General features: G+C 40.2%; 1 protein-coding gene across 1 annotated transcript in view; it reads left to right on the top strand.

The window, feature by feature from the left end:
• The window catches only part of sugct (succinyl-CoA:glutarate-CoA transferase), a 192,306-nt gene that overhangs the window by 72,797 nt on the left and 93,476 nt on the right, over nucleotides 1-26,033 (top strand). The window contains exons 7-8 of the mRNA XM_048266346.1: nucleotides 1,449-1,540; nucleotides 1,745-1,888. Of these exons, the coding sequence (XP_048122303.1) occupies nucleotides 1,449-1,540; nucleotides 1,745-1,888 (236 nt within the window). The remainder of the gene's footprint in view (nucleotides 1-1,448; nucleotides 1,541-1,744; nucleotides 1,889-26,033) is intronic.

Raw genomic sequence — 26,033 nt, 5'->3', positions numbered from 1 at the left:
CGCGTTCTGGATCATCTGATGGGGTTTCACTGTGCAGGCTGGGAGACCTGTCAGGAGGGCGTTACAGTTGTCAAGTTGTGAGATGACTATGGCCTGTACCAGGAGTTGGGTAGCATATTGAGTCAGGTAAGTCCTGATTTTCCGTATGTTGTAGAGTGCGAAACGGCACGATTGGGCGATCGAGGCAACATAATCAGAGAAGGTTAATTGGTTGTCAAGCATGACTCCCAAATTTTTTTGCATCCCTGATACAGTAGGTGCAACAGACAGGGTGTCAATTTTGATGATTTTGATGTGATGTATAATAAGTTTAGTTGGGATGACCAGCAGTTTGATTTTTCAGAGGTTTAGCTGGAGGTGGTGTGCCTTCATCCATGTAGATATGTCTGAGTGGCAATCAGAGATCTGTGCTGAGACCAAGGGGTCATCAGGTGGAAAGGACAGATAGAGCTGTTTGTCGTCTGCATAGCAGTGGTATGAGAACCCGTGCAAATGGATAATCTGATCACCATGAGGTGATGGTGCAGTTCTGAGTGAGGATCAAATCAGGCTCTTTGCCAGCTTTGTGAGTACATGTAGATGCTAGCCAAAGCAACCTGAGTATTGCACAACCTCCCTGAAACAATAACAAACTGACCATTTGAGTCAGCTACAGTGTTTTCTGCTTCAAATGGAATATTATCATGGGTCAAGACAGCAGCACCCCTGGCTCTCGCACTAAACTTTCAGTGATATAACTGACTGAACCTGCCCCTTTTAATGCGCTGAATCTCACCACTATGTAAATGTGTCTCCTGCAGGAACACTATGTCTCCTCTCAGATCTTGTCATTGAAGATACAGTATGTCATAATCTTATTTACTTTAGTATTCTGATTTGCCCCCTTGACATTCCAAGATATGAAACGAATATTGTTCATAAAGTAAATAATCATTGTAGAATGTGGGATTGTAGAATGCAGTATCTGAGTATTGACCACAAAGTAAACACACACACACACACAAAACAATAACATATAGTTGTATTTTTTTTTTTATAGTTGTAGTTGTATAGTTATAGTTGTATTTTTCTACAGAGTGTTGTCATACAGGATATATTTTGTTTATATGCAATGCATTATTCTAAATATTTATTCACTATTGTGGTGTTAGACGGTATATGTATCAATGTATTTTGAACCCCTGTGTATACTGTACAGGTCAGGTGACCTATGACCTATTGATGGTCTTTGTCTGATGAAGAGCCGACGTGCTCGAAACATCACTTTGGGGATCGAACTCCAATAAATCAAAGCAAACTGAGAGCAAGTGTGCAGACCTTCTTTTTTACTTTGGATCTTTGACTTTTGGCTCCTGCACCTTCATTTGGATGTGCACACTTTCCCAAACTAAATACAGCCCTATTGTATAGCAATATTTTCTTGTCATTGTGTATGTTGTACTTTTAAGGGTATGGACAGACTGGGCCTCAGTCACACAAGCCAGGCTATGACTCCATTGCATCTGCTATATCTGGCATGATGCATATCACAGGGCCTGAGGTGAGGTTATGTCTGCATCTAAAGTTGCATCTTAAGTGACTGTGTATTAAGATACTTTTTGTAATTACTGTTATGTAATGACTGTTCCTCTGTGCAAATTTTACATTTCAAAGAATGCTTTTTATTACATTTTTGGTGTGATTTTAGTGAAATTAGGGGCCAACTAATTTTTAATATGCTACGGCTGAGCACTGCTTCTTGTAGCATGGTGATCCTGTGCGGCCAGGGGTGGCGATGACTGACCTTGCCACAGGCCTCTACGCACATGGTGCAATACTGGCAGCTTTACTACAAAGGCAGAAGACAGGCAAAGGCTTACACATTGACTGTAACCTGCTTTCCTCTCAGGTAAGATGTATTGGGATTTTACTACATACTGTATTCAGATGTATTTTCCATATACATCAGCTATACACTCTTATTTTATTTTAATTTTTTTAATTTTCATGCTTTATTCCCTGTTTTTTTTCAGATAGTAGAGAGATAAAAATGAAATTGGAAAACAGAGATACATGGCACAAGGGGAATAACTCGTTTATTACATGTGTAGCCATGGTACTGTACATATTTCTTTGGTAACACTTTGCTATCGACATAAGAGTGACACGACACTGTCATGACACATGAACCCTAACCCTAATCCTAACCTCTAACCCTAACCCAAAACCAGTAATAAGTAAAAGCATGAAGGACAAATAAAAAAGTTAAATAAGTTAATCAATAAGATAAATAAAACATAAAAAGTTAAATAAGTTCAAATGAATTGAAAAGAAGTTATAGAATAGGCCATTAAAAGCAATATAATGAATAAAGTGTATCTAAAAAGTTTTGTTAGTTTAACTTGACTATCATGAGGCTAAATGACTTTGTTTACACAGGACATCTGAATTTTGACTGGATACACAAAACTAATAAACATGAAGCGAACACAACAGGAGGGTTAAAAACATGGCATTTTCCTTTCCACATGATCTGAGTTGGGATATTCTCCTATTCAGCGTGATTCAAGTATCAGAGTCTCATAACCTCACTACAGGTGTGCTTTAGGGATCAGTATTAGGGCCCCTTCTTTTCTCTATTTACTCTACTTTCTTGAACAAATACATATTTTTTCAAGAAGCTCAAGCACATTGGACTTTCTTAATTTAACTTATATAGTGTATTTAGTATTTCGTTTTGTTAGTTTCTTATCTTATCTTCTACTGTCTTTATTGTACAGTGGAGTTTAGTTATATGTTTATACTATACTAATGTTTACCATTTCTGTTGTAAGTGCATGTTGTGTGTTATGTCTGTATGCTACTGAGACCCTTGAATTTCCCCTTGAGGATCAATAAAGTATCTATCTATCTATCATCTATCTATGTGAGGGGTGTCCAATATATTTAACAGTGCGTGCAGCATCCTTCTCTCCACCACCAACTCCAGGAGCTCTAGCACAAAACCAACCTTCCTAATGAGCTTTCCTTGGCTGTAGTGCTGCTGCCCCGACAGATGGCAGCAAAGACAGTCTGGTAAAATATCTGCAGCATTTTACTGCACACATTAAACGACCTGAGCTTTCTCAAGAAATAGTCTGCTCTGACCCTTCTTGTCCAGTCCAGTTTATTGTCAATGTGACACCCAAGTATTTGTAGCTCTCTACGTCTACCTCTTCACCCAGGATTGAGATGGTATTCAACTCAACCCTCGTCTTAGCCACATTCAAAACAAGGTGGGGTAACACTCCATAATAAGGTGCCATAATAAATAGCAAACTAGTAATTATCTAACCCTTTGTTAATATTTGTTAATTGTTACTTAAATATCTATTTGGCACAAGTTAATAGTTTTATCATTAATTAAATATTACTTGTTTGCATAAAATCGGGATGTTAATGTTTTAACAAATCTATTAACTAATATTGTATTAATATTTGTTAATAGTTAACTAAATGTATTTTTGGCACTAATTAACAGTTATTTCTTACATTTAAATGTTTACAAACTATATGTTAATATAAAAGTTAATGAAATATTATTTATCTATTTGTTATTAAACTGTGCTTCTGCCTATCCCATTATGAACCACTCATCATAGGACCCTTACAATAAAGTTGGTTGCTTAATAAATATAATAGTAATATATAGCTATCAGTGTGGGGCCCCTTATAATAAAGTTGGTTACTTAATTAATATATTAGTAATATAAAGTTACAGTATCAGTGTGGGGCCCCTTATAATGAAGTTGGTTAAGCTTAATTAATATATTAGTAATATAGTAATATACACAGACAGATTATAATATTATATCTACACAGATTAGTAATATACACAGACAGACAAAGCTAATGACATGAACAATGTTGATACAGTAGCTTACAGTGGGCATTACTTCAAATTGGCCAGCTTCCCTCGCAGTCCGCGCGTAATTTTTCCAGTGACGCTGCAACGACGCTGCAACAACCCAAACAACCGGCAGATGTCTCTTGTGAGCAGGGTGTCTTGAAATGGAGCCTGGAAAACCCTACACAGACTTCACTATAGACTTTAGCAGACTGGTTTAGAAATAATTGAATAGCCAGAAATATGCCTGCCCTGCCCTAATAAAGAAATATTTGGTTAACTTCTTGAGTGAATCCGTTTGCAGCCGTAGAAGAAACGCAGGGGCCTAAATGAAACATTCGGTTTTCTCTGAGTGCAACGATGATAGACAGACATCATTTGGACAAAATATAGAGCATATTAACCTCCGTTGCTCAGCCAAATGCCTTCCTGTTACGTCCTGTTTTCACAGAGTTACAGGCGATAAACGATTTTTGATGGTCACAAGTTTACTTCATTAGCGGTTTATTTTTTTGATTATTAGAGTGTTTTTCATTTAAAAGTTTGACTTCATGCTTATTCAGTAGAGCATTTAGTGCTCTCCCCAATCCCAGACGTTCAAATTGCATGTTTGTTTGTAATGGATGCAACAGCGAGATAGGCTACGCGCTTCACCATGATGGCAATGAATTGTTAACAGACATGAACCAAGACATATAGCCCAGCAGCAGTCTATCTAAAATAACACATACTTGAAGTACCATTCATGATATGTTGTCAAATATTGTTTTACGATGTCTTTGTAAATTACGTTTAATTAAAAAGTGTTTCATTCATCCCGGTTCTCATAGGCGCCGATACCGTGGGTGCTCCGTCGCCCGAGCACCCACAGAAAATATCGAGCACCCACGTGTGCCAGCTTACAGTCCCGGCTAAATTTACATTAATTTAAAATCAAACATCGCAGTTGATGTTAAATTCAGCATCTCCCATAATGTGATTGGCTATGTTGCTGTCAATCCCCTACTCCATATCCTAACCACCAATGAGAGCGCCTCTTGTATGAAAATTCCTGACACTTCCCACCTGAAAAATTAACGCAAGGCCTTGTCAGGTCTTCAGCCCCGAATGTTTAAAATGTAGATAGCCCTGAATATCATTTTAAAAGTAGTCTGACAAAGCTTATTGTTTTGTGACACAGCTTAATTCGTTGATCTTGTCAACACAGTCTTTTATTTCCTTCCTGTCCACATCCTGTCCATTTTGGGTAGGCCTAGGAGTTGCATGACCAACTTTTAAACATTTCTCGGGGGAGAAACTCCTGAATCCCCTCTTACATAGGACATTTCATGTCTGGGCTTAAGTGTCCAATGTGTTGAGCTCCTAGCAACGTGCCTGCCTAGTCCTACCATGCGCAAAAGCTCAATTTAATTGTAAATTCTGTGCAACATATGCATACTTTTCTATTGTTTCAACCAGCCTGTTGTCCATAGCCTGTCAAGAGAGTGGCGCCGGAACGATTTTAAGGCTATTTCGCATAGGCTACTCAATGGTGCTATTTCACACGCATTATAGCGACCCCCACTCACCGGGGTTAGGTGGAAGGTGTTAATAGACGATTGGCGTAGCCTACAGTGGACTAGGGCTGTCAAAATTGCTCAAAAATGACGTTCGAATTTTCCCCCTAAAATAAACACATGTATTCGAAACTTTTGAATTAACTGAAAGGAGATAAATATTTTTCCTTAGTTTTGGAAGTTTATTTTTACATAGCCTACAATGGCCAGTTCCGACATAGCCGAAATTACTCCTTTTGAAACAATGAGTGAGCAGGCCGCGCGTTTGTATGGCTATATTGCTTGACCGGGAGGATCCCAAGCAGCTTTCAGCCATAAGGCTACTTTGAGAACATTTCCTAATTCACCCGACACTGATATTCAAAATGTTGAAAACTATTTCGGCATAGCCTATAAGCAGTTTAATTAAATGTAATGTTAGTTGTAAACAAACAGGCTACTTGGTGAGGCTTGGCCTCACAGATGCGCTCGTGCCTTAGATGGCAAGAAAAATCTTCACAATATAGGCCTATTAACTGGGGGGCAGGGGGGGGCATCAGACATTTGTGCCCAGGGGTCTATGAATTGTTAATCCAGCCCTGACCCCAACTTTCCACCTCTGGGGCAGCTTAAAAGAAGTCGAGAGAACTCCTAACTCACTAAGACCTATTCACAAACCTATTTTTCAAATCCTATGTGGCTACAGGAGCTTCCAATCATGAGGAAGCAAATTTGCATTGTAGGCATAACTAACATGCAATAACGCCACCAACAACAACCAAAACTGGGCTACTCATTGTCAACATATAAATTAAATGTAACGTTATTGTGAATCAAATTAAAATGTGCTCCTCTTTGCAAACGTAGGCATAGGCATAGTGACAGATTAATTTAATAATGTTACAAAGATACTGCATCAATCCGTATGTTTCATTAGGCTACTAAGCTATTTGTTTTGACTTAGCCTACTCTTGATTCATTTAGGCTAGGCCTTATTCAGTTATTCATCATCTTCCGTCCTTGTGTAGCGCACGCATTCTCAGACCTGTCATCTGTCACTCATCATCGTAAGGGAGGTGTTTGGAATCATTCCCGCGTTACAATCATCAGCCAATCAAGGTGGTCACTTCAGTCAAGCTCGTGCATGAGTAATGACGTCATCCATAGCAACGAAGACTCACTCTTAGTTTAGGAGTTGTCATTTTTCAGTAGGTCTGAAAGGCTTTGTGAATAACTTAATAAGAGAAACTCTTAGCTAAAATCTTTTATTGCTATTTAGGAGTACTCTTAGTGGTAAGATAAGAGGCTTTGTGAATATGGCCCCTGGTGTCTAACCCAATGCATAGCCCCTTTACACAAAATAATGGTTGAATATTACTGATGATCATTGTTATTTAAGAACATGCAGTGTTCTTGCACGCGTAGGGCACCAAAAACATCTTGCTCGTAAAAAATCATCATACCGCATATTGTGGCGGGTCTGTTATTTAGCCTACTTACTGTAGGCTGCGCAAACCACAGGCCTTTAGCCTATTTTGGGCAAGCCTGCATTCGAGGCAGGCCTTCTGTTGAAGAATTTTATATAAAGTCTGCGCTAACAGTAGCCTAATCCTCCTACCCCCGCTACCACAGCTGTGGATAATGTAAATAACCTGTCAAGCACTCAATTCACTAGATTGCAGTCAAGAAGTAGGGCAAAATTAATTTACTAAACCAAAACGTGGGTCATAGTTGTCTAAGCCTCTATTGCGTAGCCTGTTAAAAACGTCGCTAGATAGTAGGCCTATTAAATCGCCAACAACATTGTTTTCTGGAGAAGCCTACCCTAGGCTACAGATTAATTCTGAACAGTTATTTCTCTACCGGCTCAATTATCAAAAAGGTGCTTTCTCTTCGTCCTCAGGAAATGAAGCAGGTAGTCCTGTATAGAGACGTGAGAAATAAATTAGCGTTTGCGATTGACAACGTTGTGATAAGTAGGCTATAACAGAGCAACACAGCAAAGTTAATTTGAATGCATCAATTTTGAACAAAGTTGTGTAGGCTACACCGCGCCAGTTGTAGTCTGCATGAACAGTTCTTGCACAAGACACTGTTTTGATTTGCGTAGTTGCGTTACCCCCAACACTGACAATAACGTAGACAGCAAATTAAGATAGTTTTTCATTTTGTGGAGCGGCACCGGTAGGCTATCAAAAGCAGATTTCGATTTTCGTTACCACTGTGCAGCCAAGCCTAAACTCATTGAGTACCAAAAACGTAATATTACTTAAAGCTTTTTTTTTTTTAATGACAAAACTAGACACTCTAACACACCTTATATGTGATTTTGGGAACTCTGTGATGAATGGAAAGGAAATATATGACGATCGAAAACTCACAATCTGGACATTTTATCTGGACATTTTATCATAACTCGGTTGCCGCTTTGGGTCGAATCAGTGACACATGCGCGTCAGCTCAAAACCAGGCCATTTTAGTGGGTCTATCACTAGGTGGCAGTCTCGCCAGGTCTCGCTAGGTCACTTCCATAGGTCACTTCCCGGAAACTTTACAGGCAGCACTTCATATTTCATGAAAGACGTTATATCTCCATTTCTAGAAGAAAAAAAAAAAACAGCGATTTTGATGAAAACTAGCCACTGTTTAGCTTCGGATTTCTCAGGAACAGAGGTGTGTAGAAATACACGGTTTGCACCCACTGAGAGCTTAAGTCTCACCTTTCAAATGAGCCATTGTATGTGTTCATAGCTATAACACAGAACATGCTGTGGCTGTACAAAAATCATCAACAATGGTCTAGATTGCTGGCACTCTAGGACAAAGCTTCCGAAAACAGCTTGGCATTCAATGAGTTAAGCCATACCCAAGTAGCCTAAATCGAGGTAATATTTAATTATGCATGATTTATTTTGTTATTGAATTCGTATGCTGGGATTCCTCTCGGCAACAATTATGTTTAAAGGTAGCCGCCTGCTTTTTCAGAAGGGGCAGCAGGCAGGCTACTGACAGAGCGATGTACAGTGGCTGAAAGTGGTACTAAAGTTTTACGCAGCTTCACGCCGCGTAATGCGCGACTGAAGTGGCCATTTGAAAGTAATGCCCACTGTATGTCTCACAGTCTGAAAATCCTAGTACATCCGCACAGGTGAGGTCTAGATTTGGTCGCATTCTCAAGCCAGTTGACAGACTGATTCAAACTATGTCAAGACAAGATATTGTTCACACACATCCGTCTATGCAGGCTATCTGCAGGTCAGTGTTTCAGGTTTTTCATGATTAGACATAGTTATAGTTGAGGTCATACACACATTTGGTAACATGGTTATGTGGTCCAAGCTTTTCTGATTAGCTTTATGGAGAATTTATGGAATTTATGGTTTATGGCTTTATGGTCTCGTGGGGTGTATAAGGCACCCTACTGCCAGTGGTTGGTTGTGTGAGAGTTTGCGCACCTCTTCTTCCACTTCATCCTTATTGGATACCTTAGTTCTGTTGACTGTCCTGTAATTGGTGACCCTCTGTCTAGTGTTTGAAAGTAGTGTACTTTTTGCCTTTGGAAGTACTATTTGGTTGCTGCTCGAATTTGGTGAAATTCAGGGGAGGTGGGTGTAACGGAGTTAGAAATGTAATTTAGTGTTTGTAAGTGATTTTCGCTGTAATTAAGCAGCTTTATTGAGATTGGTGTTTTGGAGCCCCCTTTGGAGAAACGGTATACTGCAGCTCTGCTACGTTTTGTCCTTGTATTGTTGCCGTACTCGATCAGAAGCGGTATGCTTTGCATTGGGTAGGTTGACTGTACAAAGCACTCCCCACTTTGTTTTAATTTTGTATCTGTAAAATGTTGTTTAAGTTGAAAACTTCGATATATCACCTGTATTATATTAGTCTAGTTGACAGAAAGGTGAACCCGGAAATGTTGAGTACACCAAAGTTTTATGATAGAAATATATAGTATGGGTCCCCAGCATGCAGAAACTGCCGGATGCTAATTTGCATGTGTTGGGCAATTTGTGTAATTAAGCTAATTAGCCTAAATTAGCATAATCGCCTATATTGATCATATTATAGGAGCTGCTTGGCCAAAATGGACAATGTTAGTATGTTTTTAGGGGTTACTGGAGATGCTGAGTCCATATCTGACATTTTCAAGACTCAAAATCACTATTTAAACATGGTTTGGTCACGTTCTTACTCTCATTAAGCTGATTTTGCTGAGTTTTTGGGGGCGATTTAGACAGATTTCTGGAGGATAAAAATGTTCAGTGTTCAGGAATAATTTGAAGTTATTTCTGAATTCCACAATAATTTTGGAAATAGCTATTCACTGGCCCTCTGCTGTGACTCACAATTGAGTAACAAAGGGAAGAACTAGCCTCTACTACTACTCCTCCTGTCCTCATCCATTGTCCTGTCGCCATCTTCTCCAGACTCTTCATCCCTGTCCTTCTGCTCTTTTAGCTGTCACAGGAACTCGCCCACCCTCGATTCAAGTCCTGTACTTGTTATTGTTTCTGCAAAGGCAGTGATGTTACATGTTGCAATATTGCAACATGTAACATCACTGCCTTTGCAGAAACAATAACTGTATAGAAACAATAACTGCAACATGTAACATCACTGCCTTTGCAGAAACAATAACAAGTACAGGCCAGGCCTACAGCTGCACTTTCCAGATACATGTATACACAGTTTTAACCCAACTTTGCAGTTACTGCTGATAACATCTAACAAATCAGCAGGAGCAATAGGACTTGAATCGAGGGTGGGCGAGTTCCTCTCCTTTCTTCATACCTGTCTTCTTACTCCATCCAAACGCGGTGATATCCACAGCCGGTGGATCAGGGCGGTCTGCTGCTTTCCAAAGCAGCACCTGTAGATGGGCACGTTTTCCATGGAGGAGTAAGTTGCGTTCTGTAGGAGACAGTGTCTTCAGTGCTGAAGGAGCCGGGAATGGGAGGCCTCACCGCCAGGGATGGATTACTGCACGGGCCTACCGAGCCCAGGGTCAGGGGGCCCTGAAGCCCAAGCCTTTGCATGAAATCATTGCCTCAATATCAACACATCAGGATGTATGGTGTATGAATCTGATTGAATTTAGTCAATCCCCAAAATGCACCAGTATACAGGAAATAACATCAAACAAATTAAAACATTTTTGAGGAAGGACCCCCAAACCCCCTTCCACATGCGACAATTAGTGGGGGGCCCTTAATACATCTGGGCCCAGGGGCCCGAAAGTTCATAATCCGTCCATGCTCACCGCTAGGTGGAGGCCCAAGCAAAAGGATCCGAAGAGAGCCCTTGTAAGGGGTAAAGCTTACAGAGGCCTTCAGTAGAAGCCACGGGAGGAGACCAGCCGTCGCCTGGGCTTGGCTACGGGAGGAGTGCTAGCCTGAAGAGGATCTCGATGCAGTGGACACGGCGGAGAAGGGCTTCTCGCGACCTTGGAAGATGAGGTGGTGACCCGACCTGCTTCACCGTGAGAAGACCTTGAGCCAGGTGTTGGAGGAACGTTGTGGTGGTGCACACTGCGAAAGTGCGACCTGAGGGCGTTCTCTGAAGGGAGCTGGGGACGAGCGGCGACAGGCCAGGTGACTGCCAGCACTACCCGCATTGGGCTGCTGGTGGTTGTGGTTCCCCTGGGTGAGTAGGGCTCTTGCGGTGTGTGCACCCCACCTGCTGTGTGGCAGTGCCAGAGACTTTGTTGGACTGAATGTGCCGAGGACGGCAATGGCTTGTTGGGGGAGCTGTGTAACGTCAGCATGCTGGACTGTGCTTGAGATTCCCACAATGTTTCGCGCTGGGGATTCTGGGAGAACTTTGGGGTTGTTATTATGTGTGCTTGTGCCTGTATGGTGCGGCTGCGTCCAACCCTATGTGTGTAAGGTGCAAGTGTTCTTGACTTCCCTGGCGTGTGCTATGTTCTGTGCCGATGTCCCTGCTCCCGAACTTTAATAAAGCTTTTGATTAGACAATGCTGTCTCATCAATCATTACACTATTAAATCTGCTTAGCATCATTAGCATGCTGCACATATTTGTTAAAGCTCTTGCATTCAAGTTGAGTGATCATCTCAATACCAATGTTTCCCAAAAGGGCTTGTCCCTACGGGAAGAGTATTACCTTAAACACATATGAGGAAACTTAACAGTCCAATCAGTAGACTATGATAAGCTAGCCAACTATGCTTCTTTGTGTACAATATTTCCAGGCTTCAACCAGAGAAGCTGAATGTGTTAGAGTTGTAATAGAAATAGTAGGCCTAAGCTAGGCTAATCTGCATAAAGTGTGCTGTCATAAATATCAGACATTCAGTATTCTCTCTTTTAATATCAGGATATAAAATAATACAGATATATTATATTGTAATCCTCTGGTGTTTTAAGGTAGGCTATTGAAATGTCTAGCCCGACCCCTCCAAAAAAATCGAGGTTCGTATCAAACCGTGGGTCAAAAATTGTGATACGAATCGAATTGTTAAGTTGGTGTATCGTTACAGCCCTACTGTATATCGCTACAGCCCTATCCTCCAAAAATCTGTCTAAATTGGACCAAAAAAATTTAGCAAAATCAGGTTAATGAGAGAAAAACGTGACCAAACCAAGTTAAAATAGTGATTTTGAATCTTGAAAAGGTCATATATGGACTCAGCATCTCCAGTAACCCCTAAAAACATACTATCATTGACCATTTTGGCCAAGCAGCTCATAATAAATTTTGGGGGCAGCCGTGGCCCACTGGTTAGCACTCTGGACTTGTAACCAGAGGGTTGCCGGTTCGAGCCCCAACCAGTGGGCTGCGGCTGAAGTGCCCTTGAGCAAGGCACCTAACCCCTTACTGCTCCCCGAGCGCCGCCATTGTAGCAGGCAGCTCACTGCGCCGGGATTAGTGTGTGCTGTTTGTGTGTGCTGATTAGTGTGTGCTTCACCCCACTGTGTGTACACTGTGTGCTGTTTGTGTTTCACTAATTCACCGATTGGGTTAAATGCAGAGACCAAATTTCCCTCACGGGATCAAGAAAGTATATATACTTATACTATAATATGATCAATGTAGGCGATTATGCTAATTTATGCTAATTAGCTCAATTACACAAATTGCCCAACATATGCAAATTAGCATCCGGCAGTTTCTGCATGCTGGGAACCCATACTATATATTTCCATCATAAAATGTATTGTTAGGATTTGGGTGCAATTCTAGCAATTTAGAGAAAGTTGATTGTTTTCATTATGACCACGAGTTCATACACATAAAGGCTTATGTGACTAGCTATAAACTCCGCTAGCAACTTTCTATGCATTCAGTGTAGTTTAGTTTAGTGTGCATGGAAAGTGCAATTCAGTCTAGCAGGAAATGAATGCACATTTAGTTTAGCATTACAGTATGTTTATGCATTACCTCCGTATGGTCTACGTCTGTGAATGTTTAGTGTCTCAGAATATTAATTAACTGTCGTTCTGTGCACCTGGACATTCCATGTCGCATGTCTCCCTTGCTAGTAGGGCTGACAGTGATGGTATAGGAATGATGCATGTAGCCTAATATAGCCCATTCAACTACTTATTTTTATTTTGCTTGTGCAGATGCTGTTTTATGTATGCCAGTGCCTGAAGGCATGTTTTGTTTTAACTTTTCCTAAAGGAATAAATGTGATAAGCCAGTTTTGGTCTCAGTCCCTTCACCGTCTGACTAATTATATATTACTAATATATTAATAAAGCTTAAGCAACTTTATTATAAAGGGCCCCACGCTGATAGCTATATCAGGGGCATAGATAATAATATATATTAAGGGGCCGTGGGCCACTGGTTAGCACTCTGGACTTGTAACCGGAGGGTTGCCGGTTCGATCCCCGACCAGTGGGCCGCGGCTGAAGTGCCCTTGAGGAAGGCACCTAACCCCCCACTGCTCCCCGAGCGCCGCCGATGTAGCAGGCAGCGCAATGCGCCGGGATTAGTGTGTGCTGTTTGTGTTTCACTAATTCACCGATTGGGTTAAAATGCAGAGACCAAATTTCCCCTCACGGGATCAAAAAAGTATATATACTTATACTTATATACTACTAATATATTAATTAAGCTTAACCAACTTTATTATAAGGTCCCCCATACTGATAGTTATATTTTACTAATATATTAATTAAGCTTAACCAACTTTATTATAAGGGGCCCCACGCTGATAGCTATATACTGCTAATATATTAATTAAGCTTAAACTTTATTGTAAGGGTCCTGGGGAGTGGTTCATATTGGGATAGGTAGAAGCACAGTTGAATAACAATTAGTTAAATAATAATATGTAATTAACTTTTCTATTAACACATAGTTTGTAAATAAACATTTAACATTTAAATGATGTAAGAAATAACTTAATTAGTGGCAAAAAGACATTTAGTTAACTATTAACAAAAAATGAATACAATATTAGTTCATAGATTTGTTAAAACATTAACATCCAGATTTTATGCAAGCAACTCATATTTAATTAATGATGAAAAAACTATTAACTTGTGCCAAATAGATATTTTAGTAACAATTAACAAATATTAACAAAGGGTTAGGTAAATACTAGTTTGCTATTTATTATGGCACCTTATTATAGTGTTACCAAAGGGGGTTGCTCCAGCAACATGTCACGAAACAGTCCACCAGTTCCCTGTACGCCGTCTCCTCACCATCACTGACACACCCCACAACTGCAGACTCATCTGAGAACTTCTGCAGGTGACATGAGTTGTACTGGAAGTCTGAGGTGTACAGTGTAAAGAGGAAAGGAGGCGGTACAGTTCCCTGTGGTGCTCCAATGCTTCTGACCATCTGCTCAGACATACACTCTTTCAGCACAACTTGTGAACGGTCAGTAAGGTAATCAATAATCCATGAGGTTCTGGAGGTGTCTACATGTACCTGCATCCTTTGCAGCTTCTCACATAGCAGCATCAGGCTGTATGGTGTTAAAAGCACTTGAGAAATCAAAGAACACGATCCTCACTGTGCTGCCAGCCCTATACAGGTGAGAGTGTGTTCTATGGAGCTGGTAGATTATGGCATCTTCAACACCCACCTCTGGGCAGTATGCAAACTGTAATGGGTCCAGGTAGGTCACCTGTGGTCTCAGGTGGGCCAAGACCAGTCTATCCAGTATGTTCATGATTTGTGATGGTAAGGCAAGACTGTAGTCATTGAGGGCAGATGGAGAAGGTATTTTTGGGACTGGAACAAGGGAGGGTGTCTTCATTCGCTTCAGATCATTTGCTCGCATGGATCTGTCTATTATTGTCATGTGGATGATACTTTACTTGTAATACTTAACCTATTTTTTGCCACCTGAAGACTCTTCAGTTTCAGATTGTATTTTTACATGCCTTAAGGATACTTCAGCCTGGATGAAAGATCGGCAGCTCCAGCTTAATCTCTCCAAAACAGATCTTTTGGTGTTAATACAGCTAATCCCCAACAGATTAACATCTAGCTTGGTTCATCTTCACTGACCCCAAAGCTGCTGCAACCTTATTGTTTTTGTTCAGATTATTATTATTATGGTTACTATTTTGCTCCCCTAAACGTGTTTGTGGAGTAAAAACCATAAGGCCCAGGAACTTGAAAACTCAGAATTTGGTCCCATAGACCCCTCACTACTCAGATCACTAAACCTGGGGTATTGCACCTATAGGTGGCGCTAGGGCTGGGCGATATGGCTGAAAACTGTATCACGATATAACTATTTCATATCAGTCGATATCAATAATTATTGATTTTTTTTTAATCTATTTCAGATAAGGACCAGAAGAAAAAGAAGTTCCATGTAAACACTTTTATTTTAAACTTAACCTTCCTCTGATTTTAATCACCTCAGTTATCAATCAAAGCAAACAGGGAAAAGAAATAGCAACACAATCATGAAAAACACTCAAATAAATAAATGCACATAAGTCTGAATGAAAAGCAGCACTGGTTGAAGCCTGGAAATATTGTAAACAAAGTAGCTTAATTTGCTAGTTTATCATACTCTACTGGTTAGACTGTTCAGTTTCCCCACGTGTGTTTAAGTTTCAAATGAATACTTTTTCTCCTTGGGACAGGCCCGTTTGAGTCTTGGAAAATACTTGAATTTCCCCTTAAGGATCAATAAAGTATCTATCTATCTATCTAAATACTTTTCCATTTGCATTGGGATTGAGATGATTAGAACTTAGCAGTCAATTTGAATGCAACAGTTTTGAACAAATTCGTGCAGCGTGCTAATGATGCTTACCGGATTTAATAGCAATTTAGCCAGTTGTCTTGCACGATCGTGAATGTTTGAATTACATGTGCATGCTGAGAGGGAGAGAGAAAGAGAGAGAGAGTGCACGGGGCAAGGACTCATTGAGAGTCTGTTTTGAGGTAGGCCTACTTCTATCGCCTACTCTGGTAGAATTGCACATACTAGCTACAATGCAAGATATATTTAGCCTATTTATTTATGGACAACGTAAGGCGTAAGTGTGTGTTGCTTTTAATTATCGAATGTTCCATCGAACGTATTTTTTATTGATATCGATTACATGTCTATTGCGATACATATCGCTATTGTTTTATCGCCCAGCCCTAGGTGGCGCTATAAGAAACAATTTTACATTTTGGCTTATATCTGAACAATAGTGATGCCTAGCCTCACCATGCTTGTATAAGTTTAATTCATATATTCATCTACATCTCATCATCTTTTCCTGTTGGTCTTCTGCTCTAAAACTTTTCTCACAATGAAAGTAAAATGAACTAGTCAGCAGCCATTTATTTCATTTTCTTTAATCTCACAAATGTGTCTGTAAATAATAAGTATATGGATTATTCTGTAAGATGTACATTTTCATTAATATGTACAGTATATTGAGGGGCGTTATGTGTTGGTGAAGAATTAGCTGGCATTGGGGGCACAGCAGTGGAGAGAGTCAGCTGCTTCGGATTCCTTGGAACTAACATCAGTGAGGATCTGAGCTGGTCACACCATATAGGTATGATCACAAAGTCAGCAAGTAAGCGGCTTTTCTATCTTCGGCAGCTGCGGAAGTTTGGTATGGACAGTGGAATACTGACCAACTTACCGCTGTACCATTGAGAGTATCCTGATTGGCAACAAACAACATACCCCTTCCTCATACACAGGTACACCCTCCTCCCCCACTCACCCCATTACCCCCCTACACACACACACCAACACCCCCCCATCCCCATTTTCATCACCCCACACACACACACACCATTTCTTCATCCCCTTGTTCATCATACCCCTCCCACACACCCCATTGCCCCCCCCCCCTCCACAAACACCTGTGAAATGTGACAAACATGCTTGGACAAAGACCCATGGTGGTAAAATTCCATAAGAACCACTGTTTGAAAGTTACAGAAAAAGGCATCATCTTGGGGTCACCAAGTCCCCTAAAAAATCTTCAAAAGTGACCTCACTGCTAATAGATTATTTAGAGGGCATGCCAGGTAAAGGCCTGTCCAGTCATTTAATTACCAATGTAAACATCAGGAGTTACTGAATGGTACAGTGACTTTGTCTGGAAATGTGGTCTATTGTCAAATTAAATAAAAAATTGCGCTCTTTAGCTAGAAACACTTTAGGTGTGTTTGGCATACACAGAAGAACGACTATAAGAACGACTGAAAAGAACCTCATACCTAATGAGAATTATGGTGGAGGGGCTGTGCTATTGTGGGGCTGTTTTTATTCTCAAAGGCCTTAGGAACCTAATTACGGTGCATGGTATCATCATGAACACCAAGAACATTTTTAAATCTGTCAATCTCTGCCAAGACATTAAAAGTTGGTCATGATTGGATCATTCATCAGGTCAATGAACCAAAGCAAATGTCCAGATCAAAACAAATATGGTTTACTGAACACAAAATCAAGCCTCGGCCATTGCCATCTCAGTCCCCTGATTTAAACTCCATAGAAAAATAGTGGGGTGAGTCAAAGAGCAGAATGCACAAGTGTGGACTTAGTAATATTACAATATTACAAGCTGTTTTTTTTGGCAAAGGCAGGCTTAAGAAGGTATTACAAGCAGGGGTGCCAATAATTGTGAGCGACATAATTTTGTTAAAAATATTTATTTCTTTGAGGTTTTCCTTTTTTTAGAATAATTTTGCTTCCCTTCAAGGTTGGATTTTTCCTATTTTTTTCATTGTGAGATTACAATAAATCCCCAACATATTATGTATGATACAGGTTTTTAGTCAACTTTAGCAAAGGTGCCAATAATTCTGGAGGGTACTGTAATTACTAGGTTGCCTTTTCTATCCAGTTGGTGGCAGTCCAGGATAAGAAATGGAGCAGTTACAGTAGGAAAACGAGACAAAGAAAAGCAGCATAGCCTACAAGTGCAAACGGAAATGTAATGTGTTAAGTTATTGGAATGGAAATAAATGTAACCACCTTAAACATACTTTTGAAGACTTGTTTCAAGTGTGCAACAAATGTTGTCAATTTAGTAAGGGAGTTATTCGGTTAGTTAGTCGTTCATAGGGTCAGCTAAGCAAATAATAAGCTACATTAGTAAAGTTAACTTTGACCAGGCTAGCATTATTATCATCAAGAGGTGTACTGCTAACTCGTACCTCCATATTGCTTTGCATTGAGGTGATACTTCATACTTGACAAACTCCTATGGTAGGAAACGGAAATTCCTTACTGCAGAAATAGTAGATTGATGCTCCTGTCAACAGGATTGGTCTGGGCGTTCTTTTTAAAAGGTAGCCTAGGCTAAATGTTTCATTCAAAGCAGTGCTTTCTCGTCTGCCTCCTTCAGTCACTAAAGCCAGACTGCACTGTGTCAAATATCACTATGAGATGTGATTAATCAGCGTTAATTTTTTAATGCGTTAATATTTCTGTAATTAATTAATCGAAATTAACACGTTATTTTGGCAGCCCTAATTATAACACAACTTTTATGATAATAAGGGGTTGAACTGTTATAGTGTCACTTCATCTATAGACTATGCTGACAAAAATGGCTTTTTTCGATTTCTGATAAATACAATTGTTTTTAGGTTACTTGTCAATTAACATAACAAGGAAGTGTCCCAGTATGATTTTGTAGCCCATATCTCATCATGCAAAATGCCCAACATCACAGAACATTATTTGTAGTATCATCTTGACAATAATCTTTGGACATATGCAAAGAGATGCACTGATTTAGAGATGCACCGTTTGATCGGCTGGTGACTGGAATTGGCCGATTTTCACGTCATCAGCCATGACCGGCGACCGACCTGTCAGTCTGAGACATGCTGATTTTATGCCAGTCTATGTGTGCTGCACTTGAAAGACCATCACCCAGCTGAGTTTGCAAAGTTTGAAGAAGCTAGCAAAGGCCAACACTCAGGGCTGGATGTATAAGAAAAGCGCCAATACTGAGTTTTTCTATGCGCAGAAAGTGAATGCTGTGCTTTGCCATATTGTGTGGAATTTACTAAGATGTCACTTAATTACGTAAACAGCGCTCATCACCACTCATCACCACAAGCTGAACCACCCATGTCAATCAATGCATGACAAACATTCACACATTTTCTTTTTATATGACAAGGTATGTAAATTCATCATATCGCCATTTTAGCACGTTACAACATATAAAAAAAAATCTTTTAACATCTTCACATCATGTTTACTAAATTTGACAGGAACTGGATAAATCGTCTAGGAGAAGTGCTTAAGAATTGATTATATGTCACAACGCAGAAAATCCCAATTACCTCACTTCCTGTTAGGCGTGGCAAATGGAGTGTAATATGTAAGTTGTTCATCTTGAGGTGTTACACACACCTACCCAATTTTGTGCATGTAGGTGAAGCTATATGCCAGCCACAAGACTCTGTGACATAGGGAGTGCCTGGGCCATTTCCGGGGCCAAGCCTTTATCCCTGTGTATTCATTGTACCAAATGATGTGTGTGCCAAATTTCATGAGTTTTCGCCCATGGGAAGCACATCTTTTGGCATCATAATTCATCATATCTTCGTGCGCACAAAATCCCAAATACCTCGCTTCCTGTTGGGCATGGCTAATGCATTGTACATAGAAATGTGGTGTGTGTAACTGAAAATATACCAACCAAGGGATCAGTCACATAAAGGGGGCGCTAGAGAGTCCCTGGGCCACACCGGGGCCAAGCTCTTGTATAACTGCTTTGTGCAATACCTGATGTGTGTGCCAAATTTCAAGACTTTTGCCAATGTTAACCACCTCAAAAAAGGAAAATGCTCTGAGAAAAAGCACAAATCAGAATAACCATCATAATAATAATAACAAATATAGCCGCAAGCGGCAATGGCGGGCCCGAGCACCTGTCCACAATGCACAAAATCCCAATTACCTCACTTCCTGTGGGCGTGGCTAATGGCATGTTAATACAAAAGTCGATTGTTTTTGGGAGTTACATACACCCACCAAATTTGGTGTGTGTATCTAAAACTATATGCCAACCACAAGTCACAGTGACATAAGGGGGCGCTATGGAGTTCCTGGGCCAAGCCCAGTGCCAAGGCTTTTCCCCTGTGTATTCACGGTACCTCTTGACGTGTGTGCCAAATTTCATGCGTTTTTACCCATGGGAAGAACCTCTTTTGGCATCACAATTAATCACATTTTAGTCCGCACAAAATCCCAAATACCTCACTTCCTGTTGGGCGTGGCTAATGCATTGTACATACGAAAGTTGTTCATCTTGGGGAGATACACACATCTACCAAATTTGATGCGTCTAGCTGAAAGTATGTGCCAACCACTGCCTCAATCACCTAAGGGGGCGCTACTGAGTCCCTGGGCCACGCCCGGGGCCAAGCTCTTGTACCTAACTGCTTTGCATGACACCTGATGGGTGTGCCAAATTTCAAGACTTTTCACCCATCTTAACCACCTCAAACAAGGAAAACGCTCTGAGACAAAGTTAAAATAATAATAATAATAATAATAATAATAATAATAATAATCCTTACAAAAACAATAGGGCCTTGCGCCCTTCGGTGCTCGGGCCCTAATAACTAGATTTGCGGTTCCGAGGAACTGCAAGAGTGGGTTTGATCAGAGGCATGGAACTCGGCCTCATCCAAGGATTCCAACGGTACCTCATTTATGAGAATCGGGCACACGGATCAAAAGTTATCTGCATTAACGCAACATCCAATAAGCTAAAACACATAAATAACATGGTTGCTATGCTGGTTGCTATGGTGGTCGCTAGGTTGACATTACAGGGGTGGTTTCTAGGTTGTTGCTAGGGTAATTAGTTAGTTAAGCCATCTTAAGCTGACTGCATAAAGTGATTATTTTAAGAGATACATTTTCAAACCAGAACTGTGTATAGGTCATGGTTAAAAACGTATCAGAATCTCAGAAATAATCACGTAATGCAGCCAGTTTAAGATTTTTTAAGGCAATCAAATTTCTGCTGACTCTCTTCTGGCTGCGGTTAAAGGCCAGCGCCTCCTGAGAGGCCTGAGGGGTCAGTTCTGAGGTTGTTGGCTGCTGGAACCGAAAAATGGACTGCATTTTCTTAAAAGACAATGTGACTGAATGTGACTGAAGTGCGGGCAAAGTTTGCACAGAAATGTACGATTTTTCCCACCCTCATCGACCTTGTCATAAAACTTGTTTAAATGATCACCGCGGCCTCCTCCTTGCTGCTTTGTCGTCTACATCAGCCTCTCAAACTTCTTTGACCTGAGGCCCAGTCAAGGCATACTTTGGGGTCATAGGGCCCACCTACATAAACCCACCCCCTCATCAAATTGTAATATCACAATTATTATTTTTTTTTTTACTATATTGCTATACATGCACTTCAAAACAGTCAATGTTTAAAGTGCTAAGATTGTTCACAAAAGTTTGTGAAAGCATGCACATCAGAGTACTGCTTTACTAATGTAAAATATAATTAGGCCTACACTAGTTTCATTGTTTTTGCATTGTTGCATGATGCTTGCATGAGAAATACTTCTCAAAACAACAGCAATTATATGGGTGCCGTTGTTTTGGGATGTTTCCCTCATGCAAGCATCATACACTGATAGAGTATGCTATTTAATTACATTTCATTTGAATGCCTGAATGTAAGAATTCAGGAAACACAATACCAGCTTTTAACATTTCTGTTGTTTACTAGTTTATGTAAATCGCATGAACTGTTTACATACTACTGATAGCCCATTACTGTACACAATAATACTGTGCCCATTCATTAACATATATTAAACATCAGGCGTCTTATTTACACATTTAAACCATATTTGCACTTCGAATTTCGACTCCAAATTGTAGTAACTACATCTACGAAGTCTAAGGAAGATAACCAGGTAGTCTTTTCAAAGATTACGTTGATTTCATGAGAACGCCAGCCCTCAGAAAAGCAGTAACTATTAATTCATTCACTTCCTTTTTCTATTTCGCCAAAATCGCGGTTGTTCTGTTTACACATTAAAACCATATTACACTTCGAATTTCGCCTCCAAATTGTAGTAACTACATCTACGAAGTCTAAGGAAGATAACCATGTAGTCTGTTCAAAGATAAGATAAATTTTGACAGAACTACAGACCTCGTAAAAGTAGTGCCTAAAATGACTCCATTCACTTCATTGCAAAATCGCGGTTGGTCTGTTTACACATTAAAACCATACTAACAATTTACAATTCGACTCCACATCGTTGTAACACCATACCAAGGGTCTGAAGAAGTGAGTCAATTTGGCTGATTACGTTAACGCATTTCCTTGTCAGCTCAAAAAAAGCAGTGGCTATTGCTAACGCCAGGGCTTGTCAGCTCAAAAAAAGCAGTGGCTATTGCTAACGTATTCATTTTCAATGCCTAGCATATTAGCTAACATCAATAGGTTGCATATGACAACAGCAAATAGCTAACGTTTACGTTAGCCTAACTTACTTATTGTTGACGTTGACCCGACACGTTCATAAGTTAGACCATAGACTGATAAGGACGTCCATCAAATTAAAAGGGTTCGTTCTTCGATGTCTTCAAATTCGTTCGAATTCCGTGTGTATCCTGTGTTAGCCTGGCTAGCGCCACCACTTCTCAATGAGACGTGGTCTGGGAACCAAACGTTCATTTTCTCATTTGAAAAAAAATGCCCAGATCCGTTTATTGGGTGCCACGGATGTCTATCAAATGCGTCTGTGCATAGCTCATCATCGTCTTGCTTTCCCACCTGTTCTGTGATTGGTTCCCTATCTCAGGCGAAAATTTGCTCCATGGTCTCCAGGCTGCCTTAGCAGCGTGAATCAAATCGCGCGCAAGGCAGCATGGGAACACCCAGGCTAATCCTGTGTATCTTTCGTGCTGCTATCCTGTTGCCTCTTCCCTGCTGTTCCGGCAACAAGGTTTCACGCGAGATTTACGCCACATCCCAGAGAGTTGTGTTTTCCCAAGATGGCGCCCGTCTGTATATGTGAACGAGACGTGAACGGTACTGTTTTTCTTTTTAATAAACTGCCTGTAGACTTACACAGTTCTCAATGCTTCGGTTTACATGTAGATACCCTCATTATGCTACGGTGTAAGTGTGTTGCTATTTGGAGCCTTGGTAGCGATTTATTTTTACTCTCAAGCATCGTTGTTCAGTGGGTCAGGTGACGAGCCGTCGAATCACAGCACAGCACCCAGAATGCATTGCAACACACCGTCATGAAGGGACTCATCATACAGAACTGATGGTGGTTTAACGTTGTCTATAAGCTCCACAGATCGTGGCAAGACAATTGCATTGTTTGTTGACTTCTTGCCGGGCAATGATGAGTAACTGAACTTTGCGCTTTCTCATCTTTTTTTACATGACCTTTACAACTGGTGCTGGCAAGGCATTGCCATATATATATTTTTTTTTTATATAGATTTTTTTTTAATGACCTGTATCAACATGGATTGGCTTTAAAAAAAGATGGCAGAGCGCGAAGCGCTTATTACCTTTAGAACTGGTTACCTTTAGAACTGGTTACCTTTAGAACTACATTACCTTTAGAACTGGTGCTGGCAAGGCATTGAACTGGGCTTCATTCGAGGATTCCAACGGTACCTCATATTTGAAAATCGGACATACGGGTCAAAAGTTACATGCACACACCTTCATATACACAGACAGCCCAGCCCAGCCCATTAGAGCTCTGCCAGATGGCTCAGAACTCTGCCAGGTGCAAGCTTAAACAATTAGAGCTGTGATGTCACAATCGGAATTAGAATCCTTGAACATTCCGCCATTCATTTCAATGGGGCCCAAAAAATCCAGAAAACGGGAATACCTTGAAAAACGACAAAGGGCCAGCGACACGAAAAGTAACAAGCAAGTTACACCGGTTCGGGCCTGAATTTTTGAGTTCGAACTGCCTCGATAGCTCAAAGCGGTCTAGGAGCAGTAGTTCGTCCAAAAAGTGGGTGAAAAGGAATAATAAATAAGAAAACTTAAGAAGAACAATAGTGGGCTTGCTGGATCAAACCCACTAATAATAATAATAATAATCCTTACAAAAACAATAGGGCCTTTGCCCGGCCGGTTACTTCGGGCCTAATAATAATCCTTACAAAAACAATAGGGCCTTATAGCCAGTTATTTCGGCCCCTAATAATAACAATAATATATTAATAATAACAATCCTTCCAAACCAATAGGGCCTTGGGCGCTCGGGCCCTAATAATAATAATCCTTTCCTCTGACAAGATGCCGCTGACCGGAATAATAGTAAGGTAATGCACTGACTGCACAAACAGTATATTTTTATACCACACTTACATTGATTAAAAAATCTGCAGAGACCCTCTCCATAGTAACATAGATGTGTAATAATGTTCTTGAGGTTAGTTAATGGATTAAAAGAGTTATTTACTTTGATTTAGAGAAGCTGCCCCCAAAGACTATGCTATATAAGGTTTAGTTGTAAAAAATGTAAATCAGGTTTATAGGCCAAGTATACTTGACTATACGAGAAAATTGTGTTCAGCATTTACCCATCACACAGTGTACAATACACCCACGCACAGTGTACATCCAATCAAACACACACTCACCCTCAGAGCAGTGAGCACACTACGAGCCCCCCAACCCACATTTTCCCTACCAGTCAGGGATCGAATCGGCCACCTTTCGGTCACAAGTCCGATTCCCGATTCCGGATGGCCACAAATGCATATTCCGGTCTTACTCAAAACTGCAGCAGTTTCAAGTGAAAAATAATATATATATATTAGGGGTGTGAATCTCTCATGTAAAAGACGATACGATTCGCATCTAGATACATGGGCACGATTCGATACAAGAAAAGATACATGTTTATAAAAAACGATTCAGTACGATTCGATGCGATGCGATTCGATGCAGTTCAAGAATGGAAAGCATTCTGAAAGATTTTTTATAATTTGCTCAAGGTGCACATTCATTTTATATTATCAATTATCATGGTCATGGTTGTCAATTAGGCAACAAAATGTGTGAATATGATTATCTAAACTGAGGTTTGTTTCATATACTGTATTGAAATGAAAAAAGAATAGTCTACATTTCAGTCAAGCACAGCAGCCAAAATACAACATAAAAATAAATTTTTATAGACAGATTTTACAGAGTTATATCTGATTGTTTTCATTGAGCTGTAGCCTTGTTGAGGTAAGACAATACCGAAATAAAATAAAACAGTGCTTAAGACACTCTTGGCCTTTTCTCATATGGGCCTAGCCTACCCTACAAGAATAAAATAGGCCTACAAATCAATGAACTCTCTGGGCTTATTTTGTTCAGTAGACCTAATGCAGAAACCTAAAATGCCACAAGTAGACCTAATGCAGAAACCTAAAATGCCACAAGTCTGAGTGAATATGAACAAAATCATTGGCTAATAATTTATGCATCGTTTTAGCAGCAAGGGCCAAATTATTATTTAACATTAAGGAAATCCCTTCATCAAAGGTAAGGCTACTCTACAGACTATTGTTGCTGTTTAGGAATGCTATAAGTGCTTAATTTCCGCTGGATTTCAAAACAAAAGCCGACCGAAAAGTTGTTGTCACATGGTTAAGTTGCAATAGATGTATGGGTAATGAGGTCATTTGACAACTTTGGGCAATGAATGTAACCAATAACGAACTGCATTACCCACAATTCCGTGCCACGTATAGTTTCAAAACCGGAAGTGGGATGAACGCGCTGCATGGAACGTAAATGAGTCTGAGCCTCTGAGCGAGCAGAAAAGGTTGTGCACCGATTCATAACAAGTAAATCGATATAACGACCGGTTCATTTCAGTTTTTTTCCGATCACGGGGCTTCCGCGTGACGATGTAGCCAAATATCTTACACGTTAAAAACGGATACCGATAATACCGGATATCGGTTAATCTTTACACCCCTAATATATATATATATATATAATATTATGATTTCTATTACTTACTGTATATACAGTAAGTAATAGAAATCATAATATTTTGAGGGTTTCATTTTGAGCCTGAAAACACCACTTAACCAGATAGTGAAACTGCAAAATTAATTGGAGGCACTTTGATCCTAGTCAAGTGTGACGCCTATCGGATAATAGGAGTCCCCCTCAATATTTCCTCACAAATCT

The sequence above is a fragment of the Alosa alosa genome, chromosome 16, assembly GCF_017589495.1.
Source record: "Alosa alosa isolate M-15738 ecotype Scorff River chromosome 16, AALO_Geno_1.1, whole genome shotgun sequence".
Taxonomy (NCBI): Eukaryota; Metazoa; Chordata; class Actinopteri; order Clupeiformes; family Clupeidae; genus Alosa; species Alosa alosa.
This window is presented reverse-complemented; position numbering and strand designations above follow the sequence as displayed.